At 41.7% G+C, this 18492-nt stretch overlaps 2 protein-coding genes across 2 annotated transcripts; both read left to right on the forward strand.

Moving 5' to 3' along the window:
- Nucleotides 1-4648, forward strand: tspan6 (tetraspanin 6). The gene is made up of 8 exons (XM_030062761.1): nt 1-227; nt 1723-1911; nt 2001-2075; nt 2176-2271; nt 2591-2746; nt 2937-3020; nt 3149-3233; nt 3865-4648. The coding sequence occupies exons 1-7, from the start codon at nt 141-143 to the stop codon at nt 3215-3217; spliced, it is 756 nt and encodes a 251-aa protein (XP_029918621.1). The 5' UTR covers nt 1-140; the 3' UTR covers nt 3218-3233; nt 3865-4648.
- A 1891-nt stretch (nt 4649-6539) lies between these two features.
- mid1ip1l (MID1 interacting protein 1, like) lies at nt 6540-8553 on the forward strand. The gene is made up of 2 exons (XM_030062405.1): nt 6540-6692; nt 7142-8553. Exon 2 carries the CDS (start codon nt 7228-7230, stop codon nt 7720-7722), a length of 495 nt encoding a protein of 164 aa, XP_029918265.1. The 5' UTR covers nt 6540-6692; nt 7142-7227; the 3' UTR covers nt 7723-8553.
- The last annotated feature ends 9939 nt before the right edge of the window (nt 8554-18492 follow it).

Below are 18492 nucleotides of genomic sequence, written 5' to 3' on the forward strand. Positions count from 1 at the left end.
TCTCCCCTCAGGAAAGTGAATCTGGGTTAGTGACGACACTTCCCCCTCTCCTTGGTTTTATTGCCCAAAGTTTTTTTTTTCCTCCCCCAATAGGGCGCAGTGAAGTTTTCTGTTTTTCAAACCGAGTGCGAAAAGCGACCATGTCTCCGCCGTCTCGCCGGCTTCAGACGAAGCCCGTGATTACCTGCCTCAAGACTTTCCTCATCTCGTACAGTCTCATATTTTGGGTAAGTTGCCTGACATGTAATGGGGGACAACAGGCTAAAAGGCAACAATGGGCTAAGCGGCGGCGGTGCCAACGCTACGTGACATCATTTTCTCAAATCTGAACCGAGCTCGTTTATTCTGCTTTCATGTGCCGGGAAAGTGTTTATAATTCAAAAGAGAGTTGGGGTTTCCTTTTGAAATAAAGAACCACTTGTTGAAATTTCAGCGAGGCTCGGAGGTAGAGGCAGATGTTTTGTGTTTTTGTAGCCACTCAGCGGCGCAGCTCGTCTTCAAACGCTGTGATTTTTTTTTTTTTTTTTTTTTTTTTTTTTTTTTTAAACTTGTTGTCGGGGACCAAGACTGTGAACCTTGTATCTTATCTCTCACTTGTTCCAGGCCGTGTTGTGTTAATACAGTGTTTCACATTGTGCTTTTTCAGTGTCCAGATTAAACACCGTCGTTTTTCTTCTAATTTAATCAAAGTGCGGCTTTTTTGTCGAGGAGCACATCAAAGTTTATTGTCAAGAAATCTGCTGCTAATGTTATCCCCCTCGCTTCCATTAATCTTTGTACTCAGCAAACAGCCTATTCCCAGACCGATAACACAAAGTTCACGTCAATGCTTTTATCTGGCCCTTTATTGCTCTCGGTTGGCTGAGCTGATGCCTCCCGTCACACTTGTTTGGGTAATGTTAAAGAAAAATATCCCGCAGGCTGAGGCTGTCGGTGGCCCCAGGTGTGTTTTTAAGAAAAGGTTGACCGGTCAGTCTGTGCAGCATGGATGTCCTGCAACCCGGGGGGCTTCATCTGACTGACACAAGTTTGCCTCATGCGAAACCATTGTTTGACTGGCCACAGGAATTAAATAAGTGACCACCTAGACTGAATATGCAAAATATCAGATATCGTCCTGATAGCGAGTTGCAGCCTCACTTTGCACAATCCACATCCCGGTTTCTTCAGATAAAAGGTCCTAGACCCAGTGTGTACAGCTTTTTTATGATTGGTGTACATTTAGTAAGTAAATAACGGGATATTGACTTTTGCATTCAGTGTGGGTCAGTGGCTTGTCTCAGTAGCTGTATGCATATGAGAGTTTCTTTCCAAATGTTATGTATATATACATTTTGGAAACATTTGTTGCCTGAAATTCACCAGGCAATATTTGAGAAAGAGAAATGAGTCAAGAAATGGACTATTTTCCAAGTAAATGTCTTAAAATGACTCCTAAATCCAATAATTATGTGTTTAACTTTCATAGATTGCTTACATTTTAGTGTGGGTTTCTTTTTTTATCATTTTGGAACTAAACTAAAAATGAACCCGGGTTTATATACTGTGAGACTCCAGGCTTTTTAACAGAAGGTGATGGAAAGAGGTGAGCCGGGTGTGTAATTAAACGGGTGGCATTTGAGCCTTAAATCTTAGGTTTGTGTCTCAGAAGCAGCTTGAACATCTTGGATTGCTCCCTGTCGCTCTGTGATACTGGAGCTGACTCGCCCTGCTGTCTCCCAGTTCACAGGAGTGATCCTGCTGGCCGTCGGGGTGTGGGGGAAGGTGAGCCTGGAGGCCTATTTCTCCCTGGTTTCTGACAAGAGCACCAACGCGCCATATGTCCTCATTGGGACGGGAGCCACCATCGTTATTTTCGGACTGTTTGGCTGCTTCGCGACATGCCGCGGAAGCCCATGGATGCTCAAACTGGTCAGTGCAAAGGTTCAGTATTAAACACCTTTCTTCAAATGCTGCCTTCTCTAATTGTGTTTGTTCATTTCTTTTGTGTGTGACTTCAGTATGCGATGTTCCTGACCTTGGTGTTCCTAGCTGAGCTTGTGGCTGGCATCTCAGGCTTCCTCTTCAGGCATGAGGTGAGTTTCCTGGTGTAAAGCATTTAACTTAGGGAAATAAAAGAAAACACACACAGAGCAGCCAGCTGAAACATAACCACCTTTGTTTTGACTCGCCCAGATCAAGGCCATATTAGCGGACGCTTATTCAAATGCTGTGAAGAACTACAACACCACCAACAGCCAAAGCGCCGCAGTGGACACCATTCAAAGGACTGTAAGTGGGACGTTTGCCATTGCACTAATGGTGTTGTGCTTATCTGACTGTAGATTATTTGTCCCTCTTGCTGTGTAAACTAAAGAACTCTCTTACATAAGCACCTCTTTAAATATCAGCAGCACCCCTAAGCAGAAACTTAGGCCCTGGAGTTACTGTGCAAAGTAATTTGTTGAGCACATATAGTGCGTGGCCCGCCCCAGATGACCAACGTGACCCGTTGTTGACCCAACGCTGACTCATATTTGTGTTGCTTCAAGAAATCGGTTACAGAACTCTCTTACTTGTGTTTTTTTTTTCTCTGCGCTTTTCCATGCAGTTGCAATGCTGTGGAGTGAATAATTACACCGACTGGGAGTCAACAAGCTACTTTAAAGACAACGGCATTCCTGCCAGCTGCTGTAAAGACAACACTAAGTGCTCACCAGAGACCCTCAAAGACCCTGAGAAGTTCAAGCCGGAGGTGTATGATAAAGTGAGATCAATGCATCTTCTACCACTAGATGTGTGCCATTTTTGAATTGACGTGCATCAGTGATTTTGAATGAATTTCAGTGTATTTGTAATAAGCAAAGCGATTGTTGATCTGCTCAGAAAATATGTGACCGTATTTGTTGTAAAAATTATGTGGGTTTAAATAATTTTTTTTTTCTCCTACTGCACAGGGCTGCTTCACATTTGTGACTAATACGATGGAGGGCAACCTGGGGATCATAGCCGGGATCTCCTTTGGCATCGCGTTCTTCCAGGTCTGCCACATCTGTTGAGCTGCTGATGATTTAACAACAACAGGACAACAAAGATTAAATTAACATGTTGAGTCAACCATTGTGTGTGTCTTCATTAACCCTGTTTTTTTTTTTTTTGTTTTTTCTAGGTCATTGGAGTATTCCTGGCCTGTTGCTTGTCTCGATACATCACCAACAACCAGTATGAGATGGTCTAGCAGTATCCTTCCACAGGTACTACTTTGTGTGGGGAAACTTTCAAAGGCATGAAATACTGGGAGGGCAAACTATACTATATGTTACTGGAGATTAATCTAATGTGTTGTATATCAAAAGGTCTGCATGAAACACGTGTAGATTTGAACACTTTTATCAGTAACTGGAAGCTGAATCATGTAATGTCATCAATTTAAAATGTGGAGTCAGATTGATCTATCAGCTGGCCGATATTAGTCATCACAGATACACGTATGGCCATATATGTTTGTTGATATTATATACGCAAAAAATGACAGCACGTATTGCAGTAAAAATCACTCGATCATGTTAAAACAGTTTGTAGCAGTGAGATGACAGAGCAAAACATCACAGCTGAGAGGATGGTGATGCATATTGTGTGAATACGTTTATTGTCTTTATTGTCTTTATTACAATTATTTGATCACCAAATTGGTGACAATTTTTTTTTTATGCATTAAAAATTCAGTGAAGATACTGTTTTTGGATGTTTTTTCACTAAAAAAAAAATCAACATCAGTATCATCCCTAAAAATTCAGTACAGAAATTCAATTAATTTGCTGTTTTACTCGACATGGCGGTGTCTAGCAGCCCGTCTAACATCATGTTGTCTGTCTCTCTTCACAGGTTACTGATGGGCAGCTCTCGATGCAAACTGACGTAATGGAATCTGTCATAATTTTAATATTGTATGTGTGTTAGTTAATATCATTTTTAGTGGGGGAACTTGCTGCTTCTTTTATTGGATTACACTAACATGGCAACTAAGCAGAAGGGAATATGTCAGAGGAAATCATAAGGGACAGTATTCACAGTGTAGTTTGTCAAAATAAGAAAAAAAATGAAGAAAAAAAAAAGTCACCTGTATTTTTGTAGTTCACTGCTGTTGCTCCTGGGGTTTAATTAGGGATTTCCATGAAGCCTAGATGTTGTTACTTTTTTATTTGAGTTGATTGTTAACTCTCCCCATGTGTTAACATTTCTAACTCTCTAAAAAAAAAGTGTCTTTAGATGTTGTGGCTGCTTTATTCTGTAATTTTGCCAAATTCTATAGCTAAAGATGAGGAAAACAGAAAGAATAAGCTGATAAAAGTTCAAACTCTGTGACATTCAGTGAATTTCTGTGTTTGTGAATACCATAAATAGCCTGAGAAATAGACAAGAAGTAGCTACTCTGAAATTGAATATGTGTGATTTGCAATAAGGAATTGGCTGTTGGATGGAAAACGGCGCTGGCCTGATTGGCGGTGTGGGCACGGCCTTGGCCAACCTCTTGGAAACCTGCGCTTAAACATGGCAATTATCATAGCCTAATTGTTCTCATATTGCAGTTTGTCAGTGTTAAAATTGTTTTTCATTTGTGGATGCATGTGAAATACTTGAAAAATAAAGATGAAATCCAGTATCTTTATCTGTGTGCATGTGTAAGGATTTGTGTGTGACACCACAAACTTGCTGTCCTGCAGTTGTTGGCTTCCACATTCATCTAAAAACAAAGAAAAAAGGGTTGTGGCACATAAAAATAGTCTGGTTATCCTGAGCAATTTCCACCGTATGTAGTTCCAGTTTGCTGAGGGATCCAGTATTAATGCCCTCTGTTCATTTACTACATATGACTTGCACAGAAATCTTGCAAAACAAATGATGTTAAATGCCTTTATGCTCCATTGTGCAAGAAAATGTACAATATAGAATAATTTAAAGACAAACTTATTTTCTACCATGTTGGTGACACAGTGAACCTCTGCAGGGTCCAGGTGACGCTCACCCAGCAACCCCTGCCCCGGGTTCAAAACAGCACGGCTCAGGCACGACTCGATAGATGCAGCTGAACATGCTGTATGTTGCAATTTTTTTTTCTCAGCTGTTTATCACTGATGTGTTCCAGTCCAGAAGGATATTTCTTAATCAGCGGGTTGCAAAACTGTTTTTATGATGTCCTCTACATGTACACACAAATAATAATCACCAGACTCTTGCTTTACTAAATATGGAAGATTTTAGAGCTTCATCAGCAACTTGAGGCATATTTCTCTGAATCTTTTTCTTTTTATTATTAATCTCCACTATTGTATGTACTTACTACTTAATATCAGTAGGAAGGACATTTTAGTATGTATATTACTGGAATTCCCGTACACTTTTTCTCAAACATTTTTACCTTTTTCTGGCCTGAATATGTGCTTGATAAATTAACTTTCACCGCTTGGAATAATACAGGCAGAAAATTCAGATGGTTAATAAGGTGGTAACATCTATAAATATAGTTATAAGCTTACCAGTTTTCAATCTTTTCAAGTGGAAGTTGATCAAATGGAGGAGATCAAATGTTAAAAATGTGGTTATTTGGTTATTAAATGTTGCTGGGACAGCTCAGGGCCAGAGATGTGAATCAACTCAAAATCTTAAAATGAGTGTAATCAGGGGGAAAATAGCATATAATTATCCCTATTGGTCTGGTAGGAGGTTGTTGTTTTTTTTTCCTCATCACTGGTGGCTTTTTTGATTTAGGCAGCGAAACATGAAGTGCAAACCTGCTTCCTCTGTGCTCCAGTTCACCGTGACAACTTCTTAATGGTGACAATGGAAAGTAAACAATAAACACTCTGAAACAGCCCTACTAGCACCAAGCAGCTTGTGGCATTAGAAAGTTAATTTCCATAAATGCAAATAAATAGCCTGCACGGTGTCAGAGTGATGATGAGTGCATGTTCCTGGTCAGAGGACTTTTTTTTTTTTTTTTTTTTTTTGATGCGGCTCTGTGGGGACATTGACCAGTCCAAACACCAGGTGGCAGTGTTGTGTAACACAGCAAACCGGGGATGCAGGCTGTGTTTCACAAACCAGAATAAATATGAGAATAAAACCCTGGACACACGGGATTATAAACGATAACACACTCAGCAAGTCCAAACGGGGCTTTCAAGTGTAATTCAGATGAAATTGAGGGTGGATTGCTGCACTGGAGCCGAACATTTGCTTGTTTCTTTGACATAAAACAAACAACTGCACGTCTGCAAAGTGAATGATGGGAGAAATCTACTGCATGAAAGCGCAACGGTGCAACCTTGTATCGCCTCCAGGCTTTTTATTGGTAAAGAAAGAAAGAAAACTAGGGTGCAGCTATTTCCAGACAAGCCCACGACAATATATTTGACAGGCAGCGGTGGTCTGGGCTCTCATTGGTTGGTTTTAGGTCAGATGCTGTCAGTCTCCTCCCACATCCCCCGCGCCGTCCAATCGGCTCACAGATGCGGTGAAAAGAGGGTGGGCGTCTGTTGTCTCTCAGCCGGCTGTGCTTATAAAAACGCGGTTCCGCACCCGGACACTTTGGGGAAATTTTACGTTTCTTCCCTGCGGGTGGTGTGCGGAGCCTGAGAACATCTTGACTTGGTCTAGAAAACCAACGCACCACCTTCAAGAAAGCATTTTCTCAGGTTACCTCGTGGTTTCAGGTCAGTACACATTTATTTTATTTTTTTTTACAGTTGTGTGCTCTCAAAATACAGCCAGTCAAGGTCATATTGATGTAATTTGAGCGTAATGGGCAGCGGGATGCGGCAGAGTGTCGACGGGTCACATTTATTCACTCCGGCTACATTTGTACATATCCTGGTTAACTCTGAAATGAGCGGCCTCGTTTTCATGATACAGCAAACCTCGCTGCACAGTCAGGTTTTTTATTAGAGGCTCTAAGGTAGCTGCTTCTCCGCCCGTGTTAACGCTAAATGTTAAAGGCTGTGTGTTCAGTGCACTTGGCAGGAAGGAGCCTCTTCCTCATGTTACACTGCTGGCAGGCCTGCACACAGCAGCACTATTTCACCGAGCTGTTTCTGCTGCTGCTGCACCTGACGATGCATTCACACCTTTTTTTCTCTCTCTCTCTAATCTCATTTTCTTGCAGATCAGCAACCACCAAAACATCAAGCAGCTCTGCCTTACTCCACCTGCCTGCTAAAGCAACCAAGCCAACCTACAAACGCCTTCAAGATGATGCAGATCAGCAGCGACTCAGCCTGCAGCAACAAGCACTCCCTCATCAACGTCATGCACCGCTTTATAGCAGCAGCCAACAATATGGATGAGACCATCATGGTGCCGAGCCTGCTGCGGGACGTGCCCCTGGAGGAGCAGAGCTCAAGAGAGGTGGAGACCAACAACAACAATGAGCCGCCCTGCCCCAACAAGCAGAGGGACATGTACGAGCACTACCTCCTCCTCAAGTCCATAAAGAACGACATGGAGTGGGGCCTGCTGAAGAAGGAGATGAGCAGCGGGGCCAGCTTCTTGGAGATGGCGGTTAAACAGGAGGAGCAGCAGCCGGTGACCGGGGAGCTTCCTGTTGATGACAACTCCGACCTGGAGGATCAGTTCCACTACCACCTCAGGGGACTGTTTGGAGTCCTGTCCAAACTCACAATGCAGGCAGACCACCTCACCAACCGCTACAAGAGGGAAATCGGAGGTGGAAACTTCATGAGATAGAAGTCAGACCAAATTTTCGAAAAACCTGGACTTCTTGACTTGCAACAGCGGGATGTTTGTCATGAGAAGGGCCGCCATCTCTCTCCCCCCGCCCCCCAAAAAATCTCTGTGGACAGTGAACTGACCAGGGCAGCCACCTTGTGACTCCTCTCAATCCTGTCTGAGTAGCAACACTCCACCTCCCTTTTCTCCCCCTCCAGCTCCACTGAAACGTAACTGAACACCGGTGACATCAGCACATGTCCCTGAGCCTGTAGGAAAATTAATCCATAATATAACAAGGTGCTTTCATTGTCAGTTCAAGGGTTGACGCGCTGTGCTTGTTTAACGAATGTGTTTCTGTGCCCGAGTCCAGATGAATCACAACTGTGGTACAAATGCAGACCCCCCACCCCACCCCACCCCCCCCATCCCCTACCCCCCTCCTTGTCTGTCATTTCAAATTTGATGAAAATGAATTTGTCAAACAGGTGTGTGTATGGTTGTTGAATGCGGAGGTTTCTGACTAGAGGAGATTTTGGAATGCTGGTTATTCTGTCCCTCCTTAAAAATATAAATGAATATTTAACGTTGGGCTTGAAGGGCCTTCATCATAAGAGGTTTTTAGACCATCTTGCCACTTGGTATTTCTGTAACATGGCGTGCCTTGACTTTTTATATACCTTCATGCCCTGTTCAGTCGCCCCCTTGTCCGTCACCATTTCCTGAATGCTTAAACGCTATTCAAGGTGTTGTAATGAACTGACTCGTTTGTTTGCCCTGATATTTCAAAAACATTTTTATATTGAGCAGAAATGCAGTACAACTGATAAATAAAGAATAAGAAACTAACTTTCTGTCTTATTTTTGCTTTTTTTCATCTACACAGACACAGAATGCCCTTATTTGTAGTATCTCACTGTGGGTAGAAACATGGCTTTGACTAGACCCTTGTCAAGTTCAAAATTAAGGTTGTGTAAGGTGTGTTTGGAGGGAAGGACTGGAATGTGGGATGATGCATTTCTTCACAGGCCATAACATGAATCTAATTGCATCCATTTCACAGTTGCTTTGCTCAGTGCATGGTGCTTTAGCTTGTTTTTTGTAATGTAGGACAAAGTCTAGCAACTGTTGCATAATGTTGTATTTCAGGCAGTTTTCAGTTTTGCTTTAACTAGTAGGGATTTACCTGAGGGAGAAAATACCAAAGGGTCACGGTTTACTCAAAGGGTATCTGTTATAACTTGACTCTATATCATATGCTTAGAGTTCAGTTATGTGGGATTGGGATTACACTGACGTAATTCATGTTTGAAGCACTTGTATATTGTGCAGCACGTTAAAATCCCTTTACTTTGGAGTTAAACTATTTGAACCATTGACATACAGTTCAAGCACTCACACTGACCTCATTTTAGCCGTTTTAAATAATACAGGCTCAGTCAGAAAATAAGCTGCCTTACGATCAGGAAAAGTTTTTTGTTTTTTTTTTTCCCCCCACATTTACAGCCTTTGAAATGCAAATAAAAATTTGCATGATATTGCAGGGTATCATGTTTCCCCGTCCCCAGAGTTAAGGTGGACCCTGCTTATCGTTTTACAGAAATCACACAGGTAGCTCCACAGGGGAAGATGTTTTTGAAAGTCAAATTGCCCCGTCTGCCTCACAAGCCATCGCCCTATGTGTGTTATGATAAATAATAATAATAATAATTAAAAAAAAATAAAATAAAAATTCAGCATGTAGAAATAAGATTGTTAGCAGTGTGGCACACTGGGCCACAGAGATGTTAACCTAACTAACCCACCTTGTGAAAGTTTTAACAATATCATCGTTTTTGACAGTGATGATAATATAGACATTTGCATAAAGGATTTATGATCATAAAAGAATAGATGGCGCAGACACCTGCAGTTCTTTTGGGTGGTTATTTCCCTTTGCAATCTAATAATTGTGTTGACATTTAAACATTGGACTTCATCTCACGGGGTTGCGATAGGCTATAAAAGGCATTGGGTGCACTGACCCATCAGACACAAGAGATAAGATTATTTTGGTGAGAGTAAACCCAATAAAAAGAGAGAAAGAGAGAGAGAGGAACTCCTGTGATTCAAAACAATCTCCTCAACCTCAAATTTATCATGTTGGCTATATGGTATAAATGAATGAAAACATTAAATTGATATACTTTATATTGCTGAAAATGATTGCCCCCATGAACTGCCACATCTATCACTCTCTGAAACCCTCCCCTTAGCAACAGCTCCGCCAAGAGTAGCCAATCCGGTAACAAAGGTTTTTTTTTTTTCCTCTCTCTCAAAGGCACAGCAGTGATTAAGAGATTGTGGTGTTGTGAAGGGCATCCAGAAAGAGAGTGGAGGGTAGAGATCCATGGAAAAAGCAAGAGGAAAAATTAAAAACAGGTTACCGGTGCCCCTCTGACCCCAGCAGTGAACATGCTGGGACTGAGGATTTTTCATTAAACAGTCAAGTATTGCATGAGGCTTGTGGTGCAAGGCTGCAGTCAACCTCTCTTTTCCCTCACAATGGCCTATAGAAATTGCTGCAAATCAAAATGGCTGTGTTGGTCAATCCCTCAACCCACTCAAGTGAACTGGGTCACCCTCACTCTGGCGACAGCTGGCCAGACAGTTGATGTGAATTGAAACTGGGTTTTTATTCTTTGAAGAATCTGGGATATTTTTTTTTTTTTGCCTTTTGCATTGCTGGAATTACCCTTGGAATTGCCAGGGTAAAAAAAAAAATACCAGGGAATATTTCCTGTTGCATGCTCTGATCAACCAAATATCAAAGGTTTTGTGCCATGGCCTAAACATTTACAGTAATAAACATGCGAGTAGACAGCTACTGAGGCCCTTCCCTGCATACGCAAGTCTCCCAAGTCACGTTAGTGTTTGGAGAAATTTATGATTTAATGCTGCAGCCACTCGCTGTGTTTCAGATTTGAGATGTCTCTCAAGTTATAAGGATGTGTTGTATTTCACCATGCTCAGCTTTTGTCCAGAGGGACTGAGGGAGTATGACGCATCAAAGGCCGCTGGCTGGATTACAGTCTGAAGCACCAGATTCATACACAGTTTATGTCTCTGGATCCTGCTTTAATTTGATTCATCATGGTCACATCAACAACGACTGTATTATAAAAATCAGGCCCTTAAGTGATGTAAAAAATTGGTTAGATGTCTGAGGTCATGCTCTGAGGGTTACAGTGGGAACTGCAGTGAGCGTGTTGCAAGAGGTTATGGTTGCAATGCAATGTGACCAAGTGGGAGTGTGAGCGGAGAGCTCGGGACATTGGAGACATTTGGCGTTTTAAAGGCCTCCCATGCGCCTCTGTGCGTTGGCAGGTCTGCATCCCACCCCACGGGCCAGCATGAGGCTGCGTGATCACAGGGACAAGACTTGGCGAATGGCAGAAGTGTCTGCCATCCCGTCTCAGCCAAGTGCCTCGGCCGTGCCCGCCTCCCCTCACAAGCGCTGTCTGATGGCAGGTTGCTCAATGGCTGTAATACTCTCACCTCCATGGGCAAAGCACAGCACCAGACAGCCACACAGACAGGGCACAGATTTTTATCTTTTTATGAGTTCAAATTAACCTGAGCAAGTGCTGAAGGGCGATATCACGTGGCCCATATCTAGTTAGCAGTGCAGCTGTATCTACTGTCAGATATTCCTGGAGACCACACCTATTACCCCATTTTCCATTATCAAACATCCACTCTGGTTAGTCTGCAGTTCAGCATGGCAACAGGCTGCTCCCAGAGTAAACACCAGAATCTATTGATTGTGTTGTTTGCTTTTATGTCCTGGCACGTTTCAACACGCCTTTGACTTTGCCAATCAAACAAAAGAAACAAGTATTTCTGTGAATGGCTGCTTGAGACTGAAAGTTAATGTGTACGGTTTAAGGGTCAAGTCAGGTCAAGTCACTTTAATAGCACATTTAAAAAGAACAGCAGTTGACCTAAAGTGCTTTACAATCGTGGCAAAAGATTTTTAAAACAAATGTACGTGATTAAATGAGTAGGGGAGAGTGGGGTAAGTTGAGCCAAAGGGTAAGTTGAGCCACCCCCTGTTGCTAGGAAACGGTAAAAAACATTGATCATTTGACCAAATATTTAGGAGGAAGGCATCATTTCATGGAGTCTGTGAAGGTAAGAACCACATGGGTAAAGTGGTTAGACATTTATTTCCAAAAAAACATTTTTTACTCTTGAAAGTGAATTCAATCTATCATCACTTTCATGAGAATTGTGTTAAGACCAAAACAGATCATTTTAAATTTGTTTTATACATCAGTTGTGGTATCTATGAGCTACAACATGAGGTCATAAACCTAGCATAAAAGTGCACCATTTTAGCTGTGGGGACTAAAAAAGTCAAAATGGTAGCTCTGGGGTAAGTTGAGCCATTTGGCCAGGGGTAAGTTGAGCCAGAGCCCCATACACTTAATAAGTGTATTTTGGCTGTAGCCTAAATGTCTTAAATATTAATTAAATATGAAATATTGAATGAATGAATGAATGAATGAATAAAAAAATAAATAAATTATTTAATTAATTAATTAAAAATAAAAATAAAATCAATATTAATTACATATTAAGTGTATGAGGTAAGTGTATTTTGGTTCAGTGTTCAAATGTGTTACGTTCATATGTTCATAACTGACCTTACTGTCAGCAAGGACACCAAGAAGCTAGTGTTCTAGTGTTTTCTTTCCAAAAACACAGCTGTTAATGTTCTCTTCCCAAGCGCACCTTAAGGCATGTTAAAACAGCTGTTTATTGTACCTGTTGAATTGTGTTTAATACATAAAAATACACATGAATGTGAAGAAGTGACTGTTATTTAGGGAGGGAGAAGGTGAGGGAGGGGTCGGATGGAGGTGGGGAGGAAGGTGGAGGGGGAGTAGGGATACGGCTCAACTTACCCTGCTCCTATGCTCAACTTACCCCATACACGGGGTAAGTTGTGCCACGAGACCACTTTTTTTGGACGTGCTATATTATGGAAACAGTTATGTTTACACTCATTCTGTTTGTTTGAAGAGATGCACAACATCCTGAAATATATGCAGATATGTTAGTTAGCGACAAAACTATGATTGCCTTGATGTAGTGATCCTAAATATGAAAAATGGCTCATCTTACCCCAGTCTCCCCTAATACATAAAAGCCATGAGAAAAAAAGAGGTAAAACCAAAATACAGTCTTAAAGTAAGAAATTAAGACCAACCTAAGGAGACATTTCTAACAGACTTTTAACTTGATTACAAAAGTAACAAAGTTTTTTTTTAATTGGAGGAAATTAAAATTTAGTAAGGTAATGTATCCTGCCTGTATGCAGGCAAAGTCATTCCCATGAAATAAAATGATCTGGTGTGCGGGTGGGTGAAATCGGCTCATTGTGCATGGCTCAGACTAACAATACAAAGCCCTGTGCTGCAGACGTAATAGGAATCACCATGGTCTACCAAGTCATTAGCATTTCTGTGAATTGAACATCTTTTAAACAGCAAAAGACGAGAGACGCCACTCGGAAAACCAGAGAAACTGCTGCAGAGTGTGTCGTTCTCGCAGAGGGAATTCTGTGAATTTTGTCCCAGTAGTTCAGGGACCGACCAAAAACCAAATCATCGATCAGTTTTGTCAGCAAGTTCACTCAAACATTTTTACGAATAAAGTTTCCTAACTTGAAGGTGTTGTTTGATAACTTTAACATATTTCAGAAAGAGCTGGTAAATACTGCACTTCATTCTTTGAATCTCCACTATTCTACAGCCACTGCAATCTTAAAGGCCATACCAGCCAGGGAGCAAGACTCCCTGTTACATATCTTATCAGATTACCATGTACACTCAAGGGAAAAAACAGACCTTGTTTTTGTTTACGTTGAATTCTGTGTGAACTTTGGATGATGGGCGATGAAGATAGAACCACATTACCTAACATTTGAATATCCTGAATTTCTCCTAGTTTCCCATTGTCTAATATAAAATGTAAAGTAACACGACAGTTTGGTAGCTACAATGTTGGCATTGGCTCCATCAGGATAGAAGTGCTTGCCTCCTCATTTAGCATCAGATCAGCAATAACTCTTTTGTCTTGGCAGGCTTAGACACAGCTGTGAAGCTGGGAACACCATGTTCTCTTTTAGACAGATGCTTTCCCACTGAGCTCCTTCAACACAGAGGCAGCCCCTCCTCCCCCTTTCTCTCTCCACTTTTCGATAGGACCTGGGCTGGCCGCCACAATCCTCTTGTAAGGGCACATAAGCATTTGTGTTGTTGGTAAAGGAATAAAAATTTCAGCTGCTTGTGCCAAAAACAGCATTTAAGGTCTTTCTTGGTAGTAAATCTATGTCTTCTTAGATGGCAGAATCTGCTGAATTGACTCACAGGATAAGGATGAAACACACAGGATAAGGACATGCTCTTAAAGCCACAAAAGGACAACTCAGGACAATTTGGCCTGCTGAGTATGAGGCCAACAAGATCAGTATGCCAGCTCTGTGCGGCATGTATAGGGGTGGAATGTATAAGGTTATGTAAGAGGCAAGTGGGCGTGGAGTCCAGCTGGCGCTGCTTACTGCCTGACACAGAGTGTCTCTCAGAGCGAACAATCCCCTCAGCCCTGCCTTGTCTGCTGCTCTGCTATTGTGCACGCTTAACGTCTAACTCTATCCCTTAATGTGCCGTTTATATAGGTCAGCACAGCCTCCTGTCTGCTCCTGCAACTGTGCACCCACGGTTATTCCCTTTCTTAATCCTAGAGGCTTGAGTCTGTCAATAACCACACAAAAAATCATGCACATCATGCAAATCAGGCATTATTCAAAATCAGGACAGTGCTTTGTGAGGCCTTCTATGCTGCGGTGTTTGTATCATTTCAGTTTTTAAAGTAGATTTCTCTTGCCATTTCCCCAAGGCTATCTCTGTGAAACATTCACCTATATGTAAATGCCACTGTGTTCCTCTAGGAATCGGTTTTCTCTAATTGTCAGGTAGGTCTATGATAACAATCGGGCTCAGTTCTCCATGCTGAAATGCTGTGTTCTCAGTGACACAGCCAGATAAAGCAATGAGTTCTCCACAGGTCAATGCCTGTGTCCATTCCTGGCCGACTATTTTATTTAATCTAATCTGCAAGACAAGGACGAGACAATGGCATGATTGTGTGTGAGTGTGTATGCATGTGTGTGGGCATGTCTGAATGTCTGCCCGTCAGTGTGTAACTGTATGAGTGTGTGTTCACAAGGCAAGTCAGCAACTCTACAGTGACTTAAATTAAGTCTGTGTTGTCAGTGGAGCCATTGGAAAGCTATACAATCCACAGAAAACACACTGATCACGTTACAAAAACAGAATGTTTGTTTGCCTCATGCAGCCAAATCTTTATCTTTCAAAGTGAGTGCGTTGGGGTTATCAGGGACTTTTGTGACCTGGCAAAAACCCTAATCCCTTTAGGTGAACAAACAAAGACGTACCTCTTATTTATTTATTTATTTTTTTATGCTTTCCAGATAATATTTGGGCAGTTTTCTCAACCTCCATGTAAACAGAAGGAATCCAAAGGGCAAAGTGTCTCAATGTGAACTCTATTTCATAAACAGGTCTGGATTCAGGCACGTGCAGACCGACTGAGTGTTGACTGATAACTGAAATGAACTGAAGTGTCCGGCCAAGGTCAGTTCATTGCTGAATAAATAGGGCCAATGCAGGAATATTTCTCTACCCTCAGGTTATAGTTAGAAGTGATTGGCAAACCCATCAAGTCAGAGATAGCAACAGATTAGACACCATTGCAGGTCTGGTTATTAATAGTGGCCAAGAAATTACTGGCAGCGAGCACAGATGTTTAGCATTCAGACTTAGAGACTATATTTCATGGCAGCGTTATGGGACGTATGATTTATCCATCGATTTGATGCACTGCTGATGGCGCTGACATACAACAGACTCAACTGTGGGGAGAGAACATTAATCTAGGTCTTGCTGATGACAACAAAAGGACCCGGAGTCTCTTGGGGTGAAATTAAATTCTGTCTCAAGCACCAAAACTGTTCACCAAGTCAAAAGAACCGGTCAGACGATCCGCCTCAGTGTGTTTAAGATTCTGCTCAAGACTTGAGACAGCGATACTGTGAGTTCTTCTCAATAGGAATCAAGAGAAAAGGGAAGTATCTAGGCTGAGCCTCAGATGCAAGCTAAGTGAAAAAGACTTCCCACTTGTGTGTTTTTTTTTTTTTTTCCCAAAGAGGACTGTTACATAAGCCAAACCAAGGGCTGTAACAAAGAACAAACACTAGGCGATCTCACTGAACCCGAGGCGATGTGGGGGGCATTTGGAAGAACAAATCTGAATAACATAACAGAAATAATATGGCTAAGCACAGAAACTAAATATTTATCTAATGGCATGTTGACATGTCATACATGGATTATTGTTTTATATCAGATTTAATGAGAAACGTTTGTTCTTACAAAGTAAAATGTTTGGTAGAACTCATTCTACAATATTGGAAATGGGAGTGAATGAAATACAGGAGATAAGAAAAGACCCAAATATATATTTGCAGAAAGCCCCACCCAAACGCACACACACATATGATAATCTGTACTACTAAAGTTTGCCTTTTTTCTTATCTTTTACTGTCAACAGGGGCTCCATGTAGTAACAAAGCACAACTTTGCTTAGCCCCTATCTCTTCCTCTTTTCATGTCAGTCTGTCAGTAGGTCTTGTAGAGACTTGCCCTCATTTTAAACCAATCAGAGTGTGCTGCTCCACAATAGAAGGCCAATGAGCACCGTGGCATGGCAGGGGCTTGGTGACGGGGCGGACCTCAGGGCTGAGCTCCCCAGTATGATGTAATGAGGCTTGATTTACGGGGCCAGCAGTCAGGCTGCTAAACCCACAGTGAAGCATGACTACTTTCTTGAAATGGCTGAGCCTCTCTGGATAATGATCACCAAGAATAAAAAAAAATATCTGACTAAAGAGGGAAAAAAAAACTGTTAACCTTAAATCTTGAAAGCAGCAACTGGCAAATGAACTCCTACTTTAGAGCTCATAATTCATGTAGGCTTCAGCTGTACATAATCATGAAAAACTTTCACCAATTAAATATAAATAGATTAAACAGGCTCGAGGCAGCCACATACTATCATGCTGTCATCGCAGAGTGCCTCCAGCCTGGTTGCCTCGCGGTGCCTGAACTCTAGTAACCTCACAGGACAGAACAGGTTACAGTGCTGGGACGTCTGTACCATGGGGCCCTGCACGGGGCTGTGTGGTGTGTCACGTCTCTGCTCAATACAGCATCTCAACATTTACAAAGAGAAATCACAAAAAGGTCCATATATTGTCTAGGAAATATTAGGTTTTATTATTTCAGCCTGCTAAGCTCCAGCTCTCTTATTGATTCATTGAGAGAAATATTGTTCTAGTATTGTTATAGTGGGCTGATTGTCTGTGATTGCCTTTGCCCTTTATGGCAAGGGCCCATTTTCCATACTTCTTGCCTAGAAGATATAATTAAGGCAATGAGGCAAGTTAAGAGTGCATCATTAAATGTGATTTTGTAGCATTTCTGTCAGTCCCAAGTATTGCCTGCTGCCACCGTAACCAATGCTACTCTGCTCTTTATCTAAATAGATAATTGATAGCGACTGAATTTCTCTGGAGGAGACGTGCTTTCCTTTCCACCGGCAGTATCATAAAGTTGAGTCCACGGGACAGCTGTTACATGGATAGCGTATCACCAAGTGCACTTGCTCTCTAAGGGCAAACTTTCCCAACCCAATATTATTAACAAGAGGCCTCACAGGCAAAACAGAAGTCATAATGTTCCTCACATGATGCCAATCCCCAGTACAGTGCTCAGTAATTTGTCTCAATTACTCAACCCCATGAGGCTCCATGCTGTGCTGAGCAGCATCAGTTTCACCAAAAAGCCACAGTCAGAATGATCTCTAGGAAGTGAACAGCAGATAGTTTGGTTTTCTGTCGTGTGTATTATTTTGCGATAGTCGGTTCACATTCCCAAATGAGCTTTTTTGTCTTGCTAAAGGGCACTCCAGTGGGGCAGGAAGCGTGCTCTCCCAGGCGATTGAATCTGAGTGATCTATGAAATATATTTGAGGGAATAAAACAAACAGTTAGTGACTGAACAGGGAAATGCCCAAGAAATCACTGGTAAATGCCATGAATTCATGCATGCGGGGAACACTTACAGGAAAAAGGAAAAAGAGAAAGCAGCGAGCAGATTGCACTTTCTAGATTTATTAGTGAATCTGTGTTATTGGTTCCCTCTAGTGGACATAAAACACAAACCCCTTCTTAGCAGGATGTCATCTCATGTCACTTCAACCCCTTCAAACATTTAATTTTCAAAGAGGGATAATTAAAATGGGAAAAAAGCACTATACAGTTCTTGAAATGACCTTTGTGCAATAAATTTGGCTTTTGGATTGGAGATTTTCCTTGAAATATATATACTTTTCAACTATTTTAAAGCCGATTCCCAATATCTCAGACTGCTAAACATAGTTGTGTACATCAATTTACTTACTACATGTCAGAGCCAGAGAATCAATTGTCTGCAATGTCAGAACTGCTACTTCCTGGAATTTCTTCTCTGGCTTCAATCTTGAGATGAGATATTTGAGTTACAAATATCCATCCATTTACATGCCCAAGGTCAAAGACATGATTTGAATTCTTTTAATATTTCATTCAGTGAGATTATGACCAACCTGACAAACCAAAGA

The sequence above is a fragment of the Myripristis murdjan genome, chromosome 10 (genome assembly GCF_902150065.1).
Source record: "Myripristis murdjan chromosome 10, fMyrMur1.1, whole genome shotgun sequence".
Taxonomy (NCBI): Eukaryota; Metazoa; Chordata; class Actinopteri; order Holocentriformes; family Holocentridae; genus Myripristis; species Myripristis murdjan.